Here is an 18,365-nt window from a genome sequence, read left to right on the forward strand (position 1 = left end):
ATACATTCTTAACACTTGCCAAGTAATGGTAGTAAATAAGACTACCTGTACATTATACAAATGCACAGAAAGAGAACTGAAGTATGCACACTGTTGAGAAGATTAGATATTTCTGGGAAGAGGTGAGGGTGATCAAATAGTACTTTATAGCTTTACCTATAATATTTCCATTACTTATTAAAAGGAGAACTGACAAGTTCTTATAATTACTTATACAGAGACTATTCATATATTACCTGTATAATTAAACAATATTCATATATTACCTGTATAATTTTTAAAGTACTGAAAAACAGTGAAAGGCAGTTCCTGGTTTACAAACACTCAGCTTGTATACCTCCCCTCCACAAAAATGGTCAACTGATAACGACCCGAACAACTTCTCCTCCCCCTAGTTACCATAATGTACCATATTTCTCTCTGCTTTGTTTCTTTGCCTTCCAGAAGAGTGCTCTCACCCCAGCCCAAGTGCCAAACTAAGTCTGGGATTTGGGGGATAGATGTGATAGTGATATTGGGGAAGGAGAGCCCAGAAGGAAACAGAAAAGTCCACAATTTATCACTATTGCTACTGTGACAGACCCTGACTCACAAGTAATATTCCAAGTTTCAAAAAACCAGCTAAAGTACATTTGTAAAGTATATATCAAAGTTCAGGGCTTCTTGAAGATTTAGTAAGAGACTTACACGCAGGAAGCCCTTTCCTCCTCTGGCCAGGCTGTCTCCAAAATCTTTAGGCTGTCGGCCCATCTCTTCTCTTCTTTTTTGCTGATATTCCTTGTCCATTGTAATTGCTGCCAAACCTTTTCCAACAGAACCGGTGATGCGAGATACAACTCCCGCTGCACCACCTATCGGAAGACCCAGAGAAGTCACACTGTTTCTTTAAAGACCATTACTATTGCTTTAAACAGGTGCTTCAGCCTCGGTCTCATAGACAAACATACAGAAATGTATTTTTATCATTTCCCATTTATCAAGAAGAAGAATAAAACTATTTAAAGTACACTGATTCTCCAAAATTTTTCTGTAAACCTAAAACTGTTCTAAAAAGTATTGTATAGGGCGCCTGGGTGGCTCAGTTGGTTGAGCGACTGCCTTCGGCTCAGGTCATGATCCCGGAGTCACAGGATCGAGTCCCGCGTCGGGCTCCCTGCTCGGCGGGGAGTCTGCTTCTCCCTCTGACCCTCCTCCCTCTCATGCTCTCTGTCTCTCATTCTCTCTCTCTCAAATAAATAAATAAAATCTTTAAAAAAAATAAAAAATAAATAAAAAAAATAAAAAGTATTGTATAAAAAAAAGCACATTGATACAACACTACAAAGACATATAAACAAACCCAGCAAGTCAGTGTTATTTTCCATTTAAGAACAAGGGAACAGATCTTTTAAAAGGGATTATTAGAAAACTGATCCTCTTTATTTTTTATAAACTGCATTTTAGAATAATTATAATAAAAAATATATATATTTATATACACAAGTAGGTGATACATACCTACAGTGTGTCCAAAGAGACTTCTTACTCCAATCACTAAGCCCTCAGCAAATTCTTCAGGGCCTTGAACAGCACCCTGACCAAAAAAAAAAAGAGAGAGAGAGAGAAAAGTTTGCTATTTAAAATTTAAATAAGCTTAAAACTTTTGATCTAGTATTTCAGGGTTTCCATGAAGACAGGGAATCTGTAAAGATCCACAAACACTGTGATACCAATTTTCACCCTCTAACTCAAATACTGACGGCACACCTATTGTGTCTGAAGATACCTTCAACCCACATGGGCAAACTCTTCTGAGATGACAAAATCTGGATAGGAATAAATCATAGTTTCAGTCACAATCTGAAGTCGGCCTCCCAGTGCCAAGTCCCATCAGACTGCTGCAGCAAGCTGCACTGGTAACGAGACTAAGACCCCACACAGTCTTTTTCTCCCATGTGTTCTCTCTGTGTTGTCCTGCTAAAACCCTCACTACTTTGGGTTCCTGGATTCCTCCACCCAATGGAGGTGAACGGGTTAGAGGAAAGCTTGAATACGAGACAAAGTCAGCTTTTCTTATCCCGAGTCCTTTCCATACTGGTGAAACAGGTTTGAAATGGTGTTAACCTACCTAGCATTCTTCCTTACAACTACGTGAAATCCTGGAAAATGTGGGCACATTTATCGCCCAGACACTGGAAGTGCTCAATTAATTCTACAACCATCTTTTAATGTCATCTCATGTAATTTTAAATAAATTATGATGTATTTTTGTTACCTGAACATTATTCAATTCCCAGATACAATTAAAGTACAAATTATTTGTCATTAAAAAAATAGAGTAACATTTTCTGTACCTATACTTAAAATAAATAAAAGATCAATACCTGGAAGGGTTCATAGAATAAAGCTTCAACTCCTTCAGACAGACCTCTAATTAATCCAAATGGGTTTCCAAGCACATCTAAGCCCAATACAAGGACATACATCTGTTTCAAGAACTAAAGGGGAAAAAAAGTATAGTAAGTCCTTTACTACTGTTGTAAGAAACAATATCATGGGCGCCTGGGTGGCTCAGTTGGTTAAGCGACTGCCTTCGGCTCAGGTCATGATCCTGGAGTCCCTGGATCGAGTCCCACATCGGGCTCCCTGCTCGGCGGGGAGTCTGCTTCTCCCTCTGACCCTCCCCCCTCTCATGTGTTCTCTCTCATTCTCTCTCTCTCAAATAAATAAATAAAATCTTGAAAAAAAAAAAAAAGAAACAATATCATGATGCCTTGGGAAGAAAGGAGAATACTGACTACATGAGGTTGTTAAAGGAAAAAAATGCAGAATAACCATGACTACATCCATTAACTGATCTTTCACTATGTGCCAGGCATTATGCTAGTACAGGTCCGAGGCAGTCTGCCAGTTAGCAGCTATGTAACCTTGGACAGGTCAATTAGTCTCTACAATAAGGCCTCAGTCTTCTCATATATAAAAATTGAGAGGTGGCAGTTGGTTAAGCATCTGCCTTCGGCTCAGGTCATGGTCCCAGGGCCCTGGGATCGAGTCCCACATTGGGCTCCCTGCTCAACGGGGAGCCTGCTTCTCCCTCTGTCTGCTGCTCACCCTGCTTGTGCGCTCACTCTCTCTCTCTGACAAATAAATAAAATTAAAATCTTTAAAAAAAAAAGTAAGAGGTGGATTACACTTACCTTGCCAGGCTGAGTACACATATTAAATGAATATATAATTCAACAATAGTTACTTATTTTTATGATTTTTTAAATTTTTTTACTTATTTTTATTATTATGTTACTATTGCTATTACTATGAAACTAGATGGGGAAATAATAACCAAAACAAAACACAAAGGAAAATATATCCTTATTTGAACATGTAATAATCATAATGTCTATATACACCATAGGAGAAAAGACCCTGCAGCAGAGGAAGGAAAGGGCAACGTCGCCCTGGAGTTCCACGGTGCAGGGATGCTAGCCGACCACCCTGAAACAACTACTACGCCTCTGCATCCAATTCAATTCAAGCCACGGAGTAACTGAGGCGTGGGAAAGGGCCTGGCTTAGAACTCCTCTCCTGACTCTACTAGACTGTGCTGAGAAACTCGAGACATTTACGAAGTAAGTGTGATGCTTCCTACATCAGTATTCTTTCCCAAAATGGTAAATGTATAATTGCAAAGGGAAAAAGGCACCAAAGGAAACTTTCAAAAACTTTTATACAGAAGGGAAAAAACGAAAGACATAGAAATTCATCATTCAAGAAAACTACGAATGAGACTGAAAATTGAGGTAAATTAGATAAACAATTTTTGCACAGTGCGCCATCACATACAAATGTTTTGTCGGATACCTTACGACGTATATTCCTTGTGAGCTACTATGATAGGAAATTACCTGTTCACTGTAATGTCTAACAACACTCCACATGAGCTGATCTCTCTTGTAAAACTGATACCGAAGTTCATAATAAGCAAGTCTGGGAGGAGAAAGAAAGATTCAAAGGCACGATGATTACATTCTGAAAGAAAGAGACTTAAAATTTCATGATAAATTTATCATCGTTAATTCCTTCACAGTTTGATTTGTACATCTGCCACATATAATTTATGTTTGAGATCTTCATATCATGGTAACAAAATTACTGTAAAAATAGCACATTCTCATACAACTCTCATAAATACTCAAAGAGTAAAAAGGTTGAAAAACTCAACCATAATCCCATCATACAGTGGATTTTTTAGGTTTTCTTCCTTGTCATTTCCGGCTTTGAATTCTTTCTTTTCTATTCAATTCAAAAATATTTAAAACATTTTGTATGCATTTTTATACTCAGTATTGTGAATAAGGATTTCTCTAGGTTATTCAAAATTCTATACAACCATTTTTAACGGATGTATAACATTCCATCATGTGTAAGTGTCATAAGAAAACAATTCTCCCACTGTCAGACATTTCCAAATCTTGACAATAATAATTAGGATTGCCATATGTAAATTTTGAATATAACTCTTTGATTGCATTTCATGATTATTTTTTGGAATGAATTCCCAAGAAAAGATTCACTGAGTGAAAAACTACTAAAAAACATTTGAGGCTTTGATATATATCTTCCCACTCACACAAATAGTTAAAAAAAAAGTTCCCATTTGTTAGACCCAGCCCTCTCTAGTACTAGAATTATTCAGTTTTGAAACCTTGGATAATTTGCTTTAATTTGCATATATTATATGAGAAATGATAAAGCTGAGCATTTCAAATATCTATCAGCTGCTGTATCTTCCCTTTTGCAAATTCTCTCTTATTGTCCACTGGCAATTACAGCACAGGAATCTTTAGGTTTGTCTTATCTGTGTTTAATATTAAGACTATCAATCTTCTCTCTGTCATACTCGTCATTCTATTTTCCCAGTTCATTTTCTAATTGCTTCCATTGATTTTGTTTTGTAAAGTGTTTGTTAGGTAGTCAAATCGATCTTGTATTTTCCACTGCGGGTTTTCCCATTGCTTTTAAACTGAGAAGACTGCCTTTACTCAGAGATTTGACTACAATTAACCTTGATATTTTCCTCAATCTTTTTCATTTGAGTTTTATATTTAGTCCTTCCATTCCTATGAAATTTGATGTATACAACAAGTAAGGTGGAAATAATACAAATGGTTTTTCTTTTCTCCAAGGTAACTACTTATTCCAGTATCATTGCTGAATATTCAATTCAATAAACATTTGTTGAATTTATTTATGTCCAGCACACGTAATTATTCTCAGATTAAATGTTACAAAGAGTTATTGTCTATGCTTTTCCATATGATTACACTGAAATCTCACCACACTGCTACATATTTCTAAATATAAATCTGCTTTAAAACATGGTCAATTTATAAGCTACTACTAAAATAATTCCATTTTTATTCTACATTCATGTATTATCAACATATGAATAACTAAAGAAAATATAAAACTCTTTGAGTAAAATAAGCATATCTAAAAAGCATAATTAGAAAGGGGTCAAACTTCAAGTATAGTGAGACTTATCATTTTCTAAGCTAACATTCTAGCCCAAGTGGGAAGAATTAATACGCAGAAACATAACCTTGGCACAAAACCCTCCCCCCCATCCACTTTAACACAAATCTTACTTGAATATTAGGTCATCCACATCAGTCAGAGTAGCACCTATGCTTTTCAACAGCAGATTGACAGAATGAATTGCAATCATTTCTTGTTTTTCTTTGTCTGACTCTTCGCCTCCACTACCCAAGGACAGACTCAAATGCAACTAAAAGAAAAATAATGCTTAATAAATAAAAACTAAAAACAAAACCAAAACATTCACATACATAGGAATCAGATCTTCCAGACACAAACAGATGTTGTATCTTTCAGAATCCTAAACAAAGTTATTATTTGTTACTCTACACACCACACAGGATAACTCACTAATACCTGATTCTCACATTTGCTTTTTGATAAAATTAGCCTGTTCCAAAGAGCTAAAATTTTATCTAAAGTGTATAAATACCATTGCGTTTACATGGAGGGGCTCAAAACACTTCACAAAAATAGTATAATCATTTAAGAAGAAAATATGTCAACTGGCACACAAAACATGTCTACCAGTGAAAATAATAAATAATCATTTATTTTCATCCAATTGAGGTAAATAATTTATGGCAATAATTAACAATTACAATTATATATTATGTATAATATGTACATTTTTATACAATATAATTAACAATAATAATTGTACCATAATAATAACAACAACATGACAATTATGGCAACAATTAGCAAGGTGCTAAATAAATTTTTAAAAGAGTAATAAGGCTTTCAGCTTTCACAGACTCCTTCAACTCAGTACTTAAACATGAGATTTTCACATCCCCATTTAGCTTCTTCTACTTTGTGCTGTATCGTCACTAGTGCAATAGTGGCAAAAGGCACAGGCAGAAGGTAGTTCCATCTGGGCAAATAAAGCAGGTAACTTTCCTTTCTTATGCTGCATTTCCCCTAACCAATGTAGAGCTCAATAAAAGAGACGGGATAAAACTGGGAAAGCCTGGTTTTGGGTGTGGTTTTGTTTGTTTGTTTGTTGATTTGATGTGGACATCCACAGAGTCAGAGAGTATCCAGATCCCGGAAAAGTAAGCTTAGGTGGACAGATGTCCAGCCTTTCCCTAAGGCAAAGTCATCATGGAATAAGAAGACAACTTATCACGACCTTAATTATTCAACTTCATGACATAATTCCTAATGTGTGTAAAATCATGAATCAATAAATTAACAATCTTTAGCACTCCCCTAAGATTGTAAGCTCCATGAAGTCATTTTATAACTTTCAGAATAACTTTGACAGTAGGCATTCAGCAAATATTTGTTGAAGGTATTGTTCAATCTCATAAGTGATTTTCACTTAATAATGAAAAAGAAATTTGTGTATAACCTACCACATAAAATGATATAAATTTTAAACTTAACACTATAAATATGTCTAATACTACCAAACTAGTACATTAATTTAAAATAGTAATTCAATTCCATTTTATAAATTAATTTACTTAGCTGAAATGAATGGTGTATGCAATTGAAAATAATGTGCTGTAAACAGTTTTTGAGAATGTAAAGGACCATCAATATTTTAGAGTTACTTAATTGTAAATCTGGCCCATTACACAAGTTTAGAGAGTTATGGTTGGTGGCATTTGTGAATTTACTATGCAGTCACCTCTTCCTATAAAACCTAAAAAGAACAACAAAAGGAGAAAAGGAAATGGGTTCATAAAGTACAAAAACAGGCAAGTGAAAGGTATCCAATTTTCCACTCCCTTAGTTACAATCAAATTTTGGAAGGGTGAAAACCACCACATCAACAGTATAATACCTACTTCAGCGTTTTCACATTCTGGTTAGGGCACCCATTATAGCTCTCTCTTTAGACAATGATAGTAGTTACAAAGTGCAACCAAAACATTAAATGTTGGTGAGCACTTCCTCGCTTAATTAAGAAATGCTTTTGTCAGCTCCTTCCTTGAATAAAGGGGTTATTAATTCAAGACTAGAGAACATGCTCTGACGGTTTCTCTGTGGGAATTATGGTTGTACATATGTTACAGAGAATTGTCTTAATTATTTCAATTAATCAAACAAAATTCCCACCAAATATTTGATACAACAAATTAAAACACACATTTATACACAGAGCCTTTAAAAATCCTACAACAATTCTGCACAATTTTCAAAATAATAATTGCAACAAACCTTAACAGGAGAAATATGGAAATGTTCAAAGAAACTAAGAACTGACATATCAGTCATCGAAGTCTCCATTAATTCTGTATTTAGAGCATCAATATCTTGTTGGATTAACTTTGTCTGAAAAAAATGAAATGAAGAATTAATATGTTGATTTTTTTTCTCTAATTAGTTCAAAGAATGGATGATTTATTTTTTTTTGTTTATAATTTTCCCAAGAAATAAAAATTGTTACCCGTTTTCTTTCAGCTTCAGGGTCAGTTGTTGGGGTAAACAGTGCAATAATAGCTCCCAGAAACCCCTGATCAACTTTCAAGGCCATTTCCTGAATGAGGACCATAAAATACCTGAGGAAAAAAATTTTTTAAAAGACAGAAAAGGGTTTCTATCAAACCTTGTAATTTTCAATGTTAAACTTTGATTTTGGCCAGAAGTCACAATAAGATTTTACTCCATCTCTTAAAAAAAGTGTTACGTTAACAAGACCAAAGTATCCTTAACTGAGATGTTTTTTTCTTTTCCCATTCAAGTTAAGGTTTCACTAGAAGTAATACTGCTGTATTGATACTTAGCATTTAAAGTCCCAAATCCCATATTTATCATGTTACAGAAGAGACAAATACAATTAGATGATATAGCATGTATTATTTCATTTTTAAGGGCCATAGCAATTGCTTTCAAGAGCACATTTCACAAATACATACATCATTCATATTTCACTGGCTATTTTATATTCTAATTGGAATTACAAAGAGGAAAAGTGGTTAAGGAATTTTACACTTTAAAATATAGAGGGACTATTATTAAGTTTCAACACAGAAAATTACTTGACCAAAAGTAGATTCGTATGTTCAGGTGGAAAATAAGTTGTTTTTTTTTTTAATTTATTTATTAGACAGAGACAGACACAGCGAGAGAGGGAACACAAGCAGGGGGAGTGGGAGAGGGAGAAGCAGGCTTCCTGCAGAGCAGAGAGCCCGATGCGGGGCTCGATCCCAGCACTCTGGGATCATGACCTGAGCCGAAGGCAGATGCTTAACGACTGAGTCACCCAGGCGCCCCAGGAAAATAAGTTTTATATGGAAGTCAGCCTCACAAGAGTGAAATTTATTTTCAAAGTAGATTCTCATTTTAAATTCCTTTAGATAAATAGGGGAATCTTTACTTACTTGAACTGTAATACTTTACTGTATTCATTAAATCTTGTGATGACACTCACATCAATGAAAGGTTTGGGCTCTAAGAGGAAGAAAGAAAAAAAAAAACACAGGAAAATACAATCAAGCTTTATACTAGATCAAAATAATGTCTACTTAATTTTTAAAATAGATGTCTTGATTTTTTCAGTTTTTTCTTTCTTTTTTTTTTTTTTTTACTTGAATCCAAAGCAATAAATTTTGGAGGAGCAAAAGAAAAAAAAAAAAAAGAAAAAATTTACCTGGAAAAAAAATAAAAACTTTAAAAAAAAAAAAAAAAAAGAAAAGAATTCAGCAGGATTTAAAATAATGTAATAACTTTTACTTTTAGAGATAAGAGGTTGCTAATTTTATCAGAATTAAATATCTGCATTGTATATGTGGTGCTATTAGAAGTTTCACTTTAAATCTAAAATTCGTACATATGCCAGCAAGGGCAACCTTTTACATAAAGGAATATTTAATATCCTCATCAGTGCATTAACACTGTGCAACGTACACACTATTAATCAAAATATTTGTGCCTATGGATCATGTGAGATTTTGACAGCTTACAATTTAAGTAAAATGTAAGTGGAGACTGGATATGAAATTAGAAAGAAGAAAAAGAATAAAAATGTCCTAAGTAGTATTTAGTAGTTAAAAGGAAGAGAGGAAGAGAAGCAAGAAGGGAGCAAGCAAGCAGCCAAAAATATTCTCTGATGTTCACTCCTGTGTAGAATGACAAAGGAAAATCTTATTTGGGGATCCCATGAAAAATTCAAAGGAATATTTAAAAATAACAATTTCAGTGCAGGAAAATGCTCTTGCAGGCTAACTGGCCAAATTAAATAGTTTCAACAGTCACAAGGTCTTTGGACTTGGATGCTAAGTATAAAGAATCCACAGGATACATGGGAGAAGGGGAATAAACATAGAAACGAGAAGAAAAATACTGTTTACAACGTATGCTAGAGTCTTGTAGAAAAAATTTCATCCCCAAGTTTCCCAAAGTGATCAGATATACTTATTGAACTGAAAACGACAATGTTACCTGAAGCCAGTACAATTTGGCTCTTAAACTTCTCTGGTGAGGAGACTGCTTAAATTCAATCTGAATTCCTGATAAAAAATCTCGCTTTATTGGGCAATGAACAGGGAGGCGCATTTCCATGGGAACTTTATCAAAATTGACCTGGGAAAAAAGCACATATGTTTTTGATGACTTGGTATTAGCAGGATAGCCCATTTAAATATCCATTTACTCACAAATTGAAAGGAGAAAACATTTTAATCTCTAAGTCTCACCAAAAGATCTGCCTTAAGGTGATCTACAGTTGAGATCTTTGAAGCAGAATCATCACTTTTGCACAAAAATTATGAGGAAAATAAGAAAACAACTGAGGAAATTTTCAATTATATAAACTGCAGTGAAAGAAAATAAACAATGCTTTATATTTTTTAAAAACCTCAATAGTAATGAATAATTTGGTAACTCTTAAATTTTGTCTTAACGAAGTTAAACAATGAATAGTTAATAGATTATTTATGTCTGACAGTTTGTTTTCATTTGAGGATGGCCAACATTTACAGGGATGAGGGTCGGGGTGGGGAGCATATCTGGTGACCAAGGCAAGCCCAACCATTAGATACCAAAGACAAAGAATAACTAAAGCTGTACGACTGAACCAGAGCACATGAGAAATTGCAGTCAAGCTTCTGGGGTCTTCTTAGGGCAAAAGTGACCTTCAGCTGCAACACTGTAAGGGCCTGAAGAGAGTACACCTGTATTTGTGACATCTACCCAAGTCCAACAATCATTCACATTTAATGAACTTAATTGAACGGGTTTTCTACAGGTTTTTCATTACTAAAATACATAATTTTGCACAGACTTTATTTACCAATATATATTGGTATCAATTCAAAACAGAACAAAAGTTTCAATAAGCAATATTAATTTCTGCATAATCTTACTGAGAACAAGTTCCATGAAACTGTCTTGTAAACAGAATTACAAAAATGCAAAAGAGAAACATTTATTTAAATGTTTCACACTATGATTCAATAACATATTTTATTTATTTATTTATTTTTTAAAGATTTTATTTATTTATTTGACAGAGAGAGAGACAGCGAGAGAGGGAATACAAGCAGGGGGAGCGGGAGAGGGAGAGGCAGGACCTCCCGCTTAGCAGGGAGCCCGATGCGGGGCTCGATCCCAGGACCCTGGGATCATGACCCTAGCCGAAGGCAGACGCTCAACAACTGAGCCACCCAGGCGCCCCTAATAACATATTTTAATTTAAAATGTACTAAAGAGTATCAGTCATGTCAATCCTACTAACAAAAGTTTATTTGCTAATAAATAAATTAGTTTCTGCACACACATTTTTACTTGGACAGTAAATTTTCCTTACTTATTATCCACCAATAAAATACATATATAAAAATAAAAACAAAAAAAATTTGGTATACCTCAAAATTATTATCTAGTTTAATCCATCCGTGGTCTTTTGATACTTGATATTTTTTATAGGACTGTTCCAGCAACATTATCTGCTTTTGACTAAAAGGCTTCCATTTCTGTTTTGGTTTCATCTCCCAAACAACACCAGAACTAAAACAATCCACAAAGAAAATTAAATTAGGAGTATATATTAGGCTTGCTGGAATTGTCATTCAACTTCAAATTATTACAACTATAAATCTCCTATGAAAATTATACAAGATTTTTTTTAAACAGCAAAAGTACATAAGGAAAAGGGGCAGGGGAAATGTTCTATCACACATTGACATCAATCTATCAAGGAACTCGCAAACTTTTTATAAAAAGCCATATAGTAAATATTTTAGGTTTTGTGGCTGAGACAAAACTGAGGTTATTACATAAATGCTATTTAAATAACAAGAGAAAAAATTGCACAAATTTTTCTAATTGATGAAATTCAAAATATAAAAATAACTGAGTACAAATTTTAAAAATACAAGTCTATTAATAAAAAAACATATTTTTTATTTTTTTTTGAGGTATAACTGACATGTAACATTAATTTCAGGTATACAAAATAATGATTTAATATTTGCATATATTGTGGAATGATCATCACAATAAATCTAGTTAACATCTGTCACCATACATACTTACAAAAAATTTTTTTCAACAAATTAGGAAAAGAGGGAACTTCCTCAACCTGAAAAAGAACATCTACGAAAAACCTACAGTTAACATCATACTTAATGGTGAGAAACTAGATGTTTCCTTACTAAGATCAGGAACAAAGCAAGGATGTCTACTCTGACCACTCCGATTCAACACTGGGAAATCCTAGATAATGCATAATCTGCCTCTCAACCTTTTATCAAGAAGATAAAAGGTACACAGATTAGGAAAGAAGAAATAAAGCTGTCTTTGTTCTCAGATGACATGACTGTCTATGAGGAAAATCCCAAAGAATCAATCAACAAAATTCCTGCAACTAACGTTTCAAGATACAAAATTAATATACAAAAATCAATTGCGTTCTTATATATCAGCAATGAACAACTGAAGTTTGAAATTAAAACAGTAATATTTATATTAGCACCGGAGAAATTAAAAACTTAGGTATAAACAAAATCTAACAAATTTGTGCAGAATCTATATGAGGAAAACTACAGAAGTTTGATGAAAGAGATCAAAGATCTGAATACAAGGATCTGTGTACATGCGTATGAAGACTGAATAATGTCAAATATCAGTTCTTTCCAAGTTGATCTATAGCTTCAATGCAATCCCAACCAATATCCCAACTAACTGATAAACTAATTCTAAAGTTTATATGGAAAGGCAAAAGACTCAAAATAGTCGGGGTGCCTGGGTGGCTCAGTCGTTAAGCGTCTGCCTTCAGCTCAGGTCATGATCTCAGGGTCTTGGGATCGAGCCCCACATCAGGCTCTCTGCTCTGCGGGAAGCCTGCTTCTCCCTCTCCCACTCCCCCTGCTTGTGTCCCCTCTCTCGCTGTGTCTCTGTCAAATAAATAAATAAAATCTTAAGAAAAAAAAAAGACTCAAAATAGTCAACATAATATTGAAGAAGAAAAAAGTTGGAGGACTGACACTACATGACTTCAAGATTACCACAAAACTACAGAAATCAAGACAGTGTGCTATGGGTGAAAGAACTGACAAACACACCAAGCGAATAAAGGGTCCAGAAATAGACCCAAATAAATATAGGCAACTGATTTTGAAAAGGAGCAAAGGCAATTCAATGGAAAAAGGACAGTCTTTTCAACAAATGGTGACAGAACTGAACATGCAAAAAAAAAAAAAAATCAATCTAGACATAGAGCTTACACATTTCACAAAAACTAACTCAAAATGTATAAGTATAGACCTAAATATCAAACACTAAACTATAAAACCCAGCAGGTAACACATGAGAAAATGTAAGTAACTTTGCATTTTTGTGACTTCTAAAATACAACTCCTAAAGCATAACTCATGAAAGGAAGAATCCACACTGGGCCTCATTAAAATTAAAAACCTCTTCTGTGTGAAAGACACTGTTAAAAGAATGAAAAGACAGCCAGAGACTGGGAGAAAATATTTGCAAAACACGTATCTGATAAAATACTGTACCTCAAATATACAAAGAACACTTAAAATTTAATAAGAAAATGAAAAATTAAAAAATGGGCAAAAGACCTGAATCTCACCAGAGAAGAGATTCTGACAGCAAATAAGCATTTGAAAAGATACTCAACAGCATACGTAATTAGGGAATTGCAAATTAAAACAATAATGACATATCACTACATCCCTGTTGGAGTGGCCAAAATCTGAAACACTGACAACACCAAATGCTGACAAGGACATTGGGCAATGAATGCTCATTGGTGTAAATGCAAAATGGTGCAGCTGCTTTGAAAGACAGTTTGGCAGTTGCTCACAAAACTAAACATAATCCTACCATAAAATCCAACAATCACACTCATATTTACCCAAATGAATTAAAAACTTATGTCTACACAAAAACCTGCCTACCAATGTTTATAGCAGCTTTATTCATAAATGCCAAAACTTAGAAGCAACCAAGATGTCTTTCAATAGGTGAATAAACTGTGGTACATCCAGACATGGGATATTATTAAGTGATTTATAAAAATGAGTTATCAAGCCACAGAAAGAACATGAGGAAACTTAAAAAAATATTGCTAAGTTGGGCGCCTGGGTGGCTCAGTCATTAAGCGTCTGCCTTCGGCTCAGGTCATGATCTCAGGGTCCTGAGATCGAGCCCCGCATCGGGCTCCCTGCTCCGCGGGAAGCCTGCTTCTCCCTCTCCCCTCTGCTTGTGTTCCCTCTCTCGCTGTCTCTCTCTCTCTCAAATAAATAAATAAAATCTTTAAAAAAAAAAATATTGCTAAGTGAAAGAAGCTTATCTGAAAAGGCTACATACGTATGATTCCAGTGATATGACATCCTGGAAAAGGCAAAACTTTAGAGACAGTAAAAAGATCAGTGGTTTCCAGAGGTTCAGGGGGAGGGAGAAAGGGATGAACAGGTGGCACACAGGTGATTTTTATGACACTGAAACTATTCTATAGGACACTGTAATGACAGATGTTACTCATTTCTCAAAACCCACAGAACTTACAACACTAAGAGTAAACTTTAACTTAAACAACATCAACACTGGACTTTAGATAATAATAATGTATCAACACTAGTTCATCAATAGTAAAAAATGTACCACGCTATTTCAAGATGTTAATAATAGGGGAAAGATTCAGGGCATATGGGAACTTTGTTACTTTCACAGCCAATTTTTCTATAAACCTAAAACTGCTCAAAAAATAAGTCTATTTTTAAAAATTATGTAACTGATTTATTTTCCTCAGTACACATCCCCACTGAATGTGTATTAAATGTGTACTGCCATCAGAAAAAAGATAATCAAGTTCTTTTAGATGAATTTTTCAAAGTCCTTACAAGTAAAGACCAATCTGACAAAATGTAATAATGTATGTAATATTAAAGTAAAAATAAGTTACAACAAAGAACAACAAAGTGAAGAAACTGAATTTATAGGACTTAAAAATTATTTTCATATTTAGGTTAAAAATACTATAATATACTCAAGTGTATAACCAAGAGAATATATTACTCAAATATACACAAATATATTAATATTATATCAATGGATGTATACCCTTTTTAGAACTCTTAATCTGTCAGGTGTTGTGTAAAGCGTGTTACATACGTGATATTTTATTGACTTAATTTTTTACTTTTACACTAAACATGATTATTGATAGATGATACATGGTAACATGTTAACCATTCCACCCATCAGCCTCCAAGAAATGAAGGAGTCTTTTACCAAAGTTAGTGAGATTTAAAAAGTCAAAATAAATAAATTCAAATATTTTTCTTATACAGATACAAGCAGAATCAGAGAAAATAACTGGTTCCATCACTATTTAAAAGTTCTAAATAACCACCCATTAAAGACTATGTACCTATGTCAAATACTGCCTCCTCCATGAATGTTTTCTCCAATTTATCTGGCCCACTCTTATTGGCTTCCTCTAATCCAGGCCAGTTTCTTCAGCCTCCACTGCACAAAACAACTTACTTGCTTCTATCTCTGTACTGCCATTGCACGTATATATACTTCTTTCTGTTATTATAATTCATCAAAAAAATACATACCAAAAACAAAGAAGCAAACCTCTTTTTTCCCCCACCAACTGCTGATGAGTACAGTAAGTGCAGAGGCATTATCTTACTCATCTTTCTATCTTAGGAGGCTTTTCAACTAGCAGTGAAAAAAACTGTTCGTAAGTTATGCTGAAAGAATACGCAATACATCAAAATTCAGAAAAGCTGTTTACTCTCATTAAACTTGGTATTATGAACTCAATGCTTTTTAAAGATTTCTGATGCCTTTTCTTCTTCCGTACCTGGTTATCCCAATATATGAAACTTCCTGCTTGTTTTCATTGTTAACCAGGGAAAGCCCAAGACTGTGGAGAGAAAAGGTTATTTCATGATCGGCCTGCTCCATTTCTTCTGCCTGAAGTGCTTTGGAAACCAAGGCAACATCATCAGTGAAAAGCAACACTCTCTGGCGCCCATCTAGGAATGATACCCAGTGTATCTGAGTATTTGCATCATAGGGAAACTGGCCACATTCATCCTGGGGAAAAGAAAGACTTTATATTAAACCCATAAGCGGTTAAGTTTTTATTACATAAAGTTAAACTACAGTAACTGAGAACAAGTAGAAAAGTTTAAAAAGCATGACTATAAATTGGAAAACTAACCATCAAAATGACATAAATTAACTAAAGTCATAATCTATTTTAAAACTTAACTCACCGATGTTTTCAAACAATAACAAACACTAATAGTGCTTAATTTTTTTGTACCCTGGGTTTGACTGCTCAAAGAGCACTCAGCAGGAACAAGAGTATCCTGCAAGGGTGCTCAGTCTCCTAAGACGCTTACTTGTCTCCAAGATGGAGAGGTTCCTAAGTTTATTAGAACAGTAACCTCACGTAAAACTAACCTAGTTTATTTTTATGTTTTAATAACTTACAACACTGCAGATATTTATATAAGTCACATTATATAAAACCATGGTTTGTACTTAGTGTGCACTGTTTTGCAAAGCCTTCTTGGCTGAAGGTCTCAGCACTAAAAATATGACTTGATTTGGTCAGTGTTTTCAGAGACTGAAATAATGATTTCCTCCTCATTCTGGGCTTAACATAAATGTAAGAGTTCATTTCACCAAGCAGTACAAGTACCTACTATGTGCTTTTCATTTCATGCTTTCTTGGGAAAAAAAGCAAATAAAGGATTTATCAAGAGCATAGGAATAGCTGAGTTTTGTTGCTGTTTAACACCTACTGCTTTTTTTTAATCGAAGTATGGTGGACACATGATGTTGATGTTTCATTAGTTTTAGGAGTACAACGTAATGATTCAACAACTCTACATGTTATCCTATGCTCACCACAAGCACAGCTACCATCTGTCACCATTCAAGGCTATTACTGTACCACTGACGATATTCCCTATGCTGTACCTGTCAACCCCATGACTTACTCATTCCACAACTGGAAGCCTGTACCTTCCTCTCCCTTTCACCCATTTTGCCCACCCCCCACCTCAATCTCTGGCAACCACAAGTTTGTTCTCTGTATTGATGGGTCTGTTTCTGGGGTTTTTTGTTTGGTTGTTGTTTTTTAGATTCCAATGTTTAAGCGAAATCATGTGGTATTTTTCTTTCTCTGACTTATTTCGCTTAGCATAGTACCCTCAAGGTCCATCCATGTTGTCACAAATGACATGAACTCATCATTTTTAAGACTGAAAATGATGAATTCATGCCTTCTTTTCATATCATCATATTCTATTTAAAGGTTTTTGCTTTGAATTATAGTTGTTCAGAAATTAAAATCAACAACTTTGCTTTCTTTTTACTTCTGTTTGCCTCCTAAGTCCTTAATGCCTCTTCATGCTTGTAATGTTCTGTGTTAGTCTGGTTAAGACATACCTTTGGTAAGTAGCATATAGTTAGATACTGTTTTCTAACTTAATCTGAGTTTTGTCTTTAATAGGAGAATTTAAACCATTTTCATTTACTGATATAATTGATGGGAAGCATGGTTTAGTGGAAAAAGTCCATGGACTGTTAAGTCAGATAGACCTGGTTTCGAATTTTAACCAGAAGTTCTGAATTCCAATCATAAGAATTAGTGATAATACGCAGGAAGCGTTAACACAGGAGACAGATTCAATAAAAGGTATTTGCCACTTGTTACATACTTCCTTAGGTCTCCTTCCTTTACTCTAAGGGCAAAATTGTCTTTATTTTCATTTTCTCAATTGTTTTAAAATCCTCTTACCAATGATTTTAGTTCCACTCATTAATAGGTTTTTAAAAAAATGAAAACTTTAGGGGCACCTCAGTGGCTCAGTCGTTAAGCGTCTGCCTTCAGCTCAGGTCATGATCCCAGGATCCTGGGATCGAGCCCCGCATCGGGCTCCCCGCGCTCTCCCACTCCCCCTGCTTGTGTTCCTGCTCTCGCTATCTCTCTCTGTTAAATAAAGTCTCTAAAAAAAAAAAAAAAAAAAAAAAAGAAAACTTTAATCTGTACTTCTGTAATTAAAATTTAAGATTAAATGGTATATTTATGGTATGAACAGAATATGTTGTTTCCCTACTCCCTTTTACTTCATTTGGTTGTATCTTTTTATTTCACCATGCATTCTTCTATTTCATAGCTGTTACAGCTTTATAACTTAGTTGAGGATGCGAGACATTAATTTGGAAAATTTCCTGTGGTCCTCCCGTAGTAAAAAAAATTTCAGGGGTATAATCACCTGATTCTATGGGATAACGCTACATTTTTCTCCTGAACTTTTTTTTTCATAAACCCCATGTTGCTGTTGTTT

At 34.5% G+C, this 18,365-nt stretch overlaps 1 protein-coding gene across 1 annotated transcript in view; it reads right to left on the reverse strand.

Moving 5' to 3' along the window:
- VPS13C (vacuolar protein sorting 13 homolog C) overlaps positions 1–18,365 on the reverse strand; it is a 176,373-nt gene that overhangs the window by 20,032 nt on the left and 137,976 nt on the right. The window contains 13 exon segments of the mRNA XM_044918118.1: positions 688–851; positions 1,498–1,573; positions 2,364–2,477; positions 3,882–3,963; positions 5,625–5,764; positions 7,747–7,860; positions 7,976–8,087; positions 8,910–8,979; positions 9,117–9,178; positions 9,369–9,377; positions 9,959–10,110; positions 11,394–11,535; positions 15,863–16,098. Of these exon segments, the coding sequence (XP_044774053.1) occupies positions 688–851; positions 1,498–1,573; positions 2,364–2,477; positions 3,882–3,963; positions 5,625–5,764; positions 7,747–7,860; positions 7,976–8,087; positions 8,910–8,979; positions 9,117–9,178; positions 9,369–9,377; positions 9,959–10,110; positions 11,394–11,535; positions 15,863–16,098 (1,473 nt within the window).

The sequence above is a fragment of the Neomonachus schauinslandi genome, chromosome 9, assembly GCF_002201575.2.
Source record: "Neomonachus schauinslandi chromosome 9, ASM220157v2, whole genome shotgun sequence".
NCBI lineage: Eukaryota > Metazoa > Chordata > Mammalia > Carnivora > Phocidae > Neomonachus > Neomonachus schauinslandi.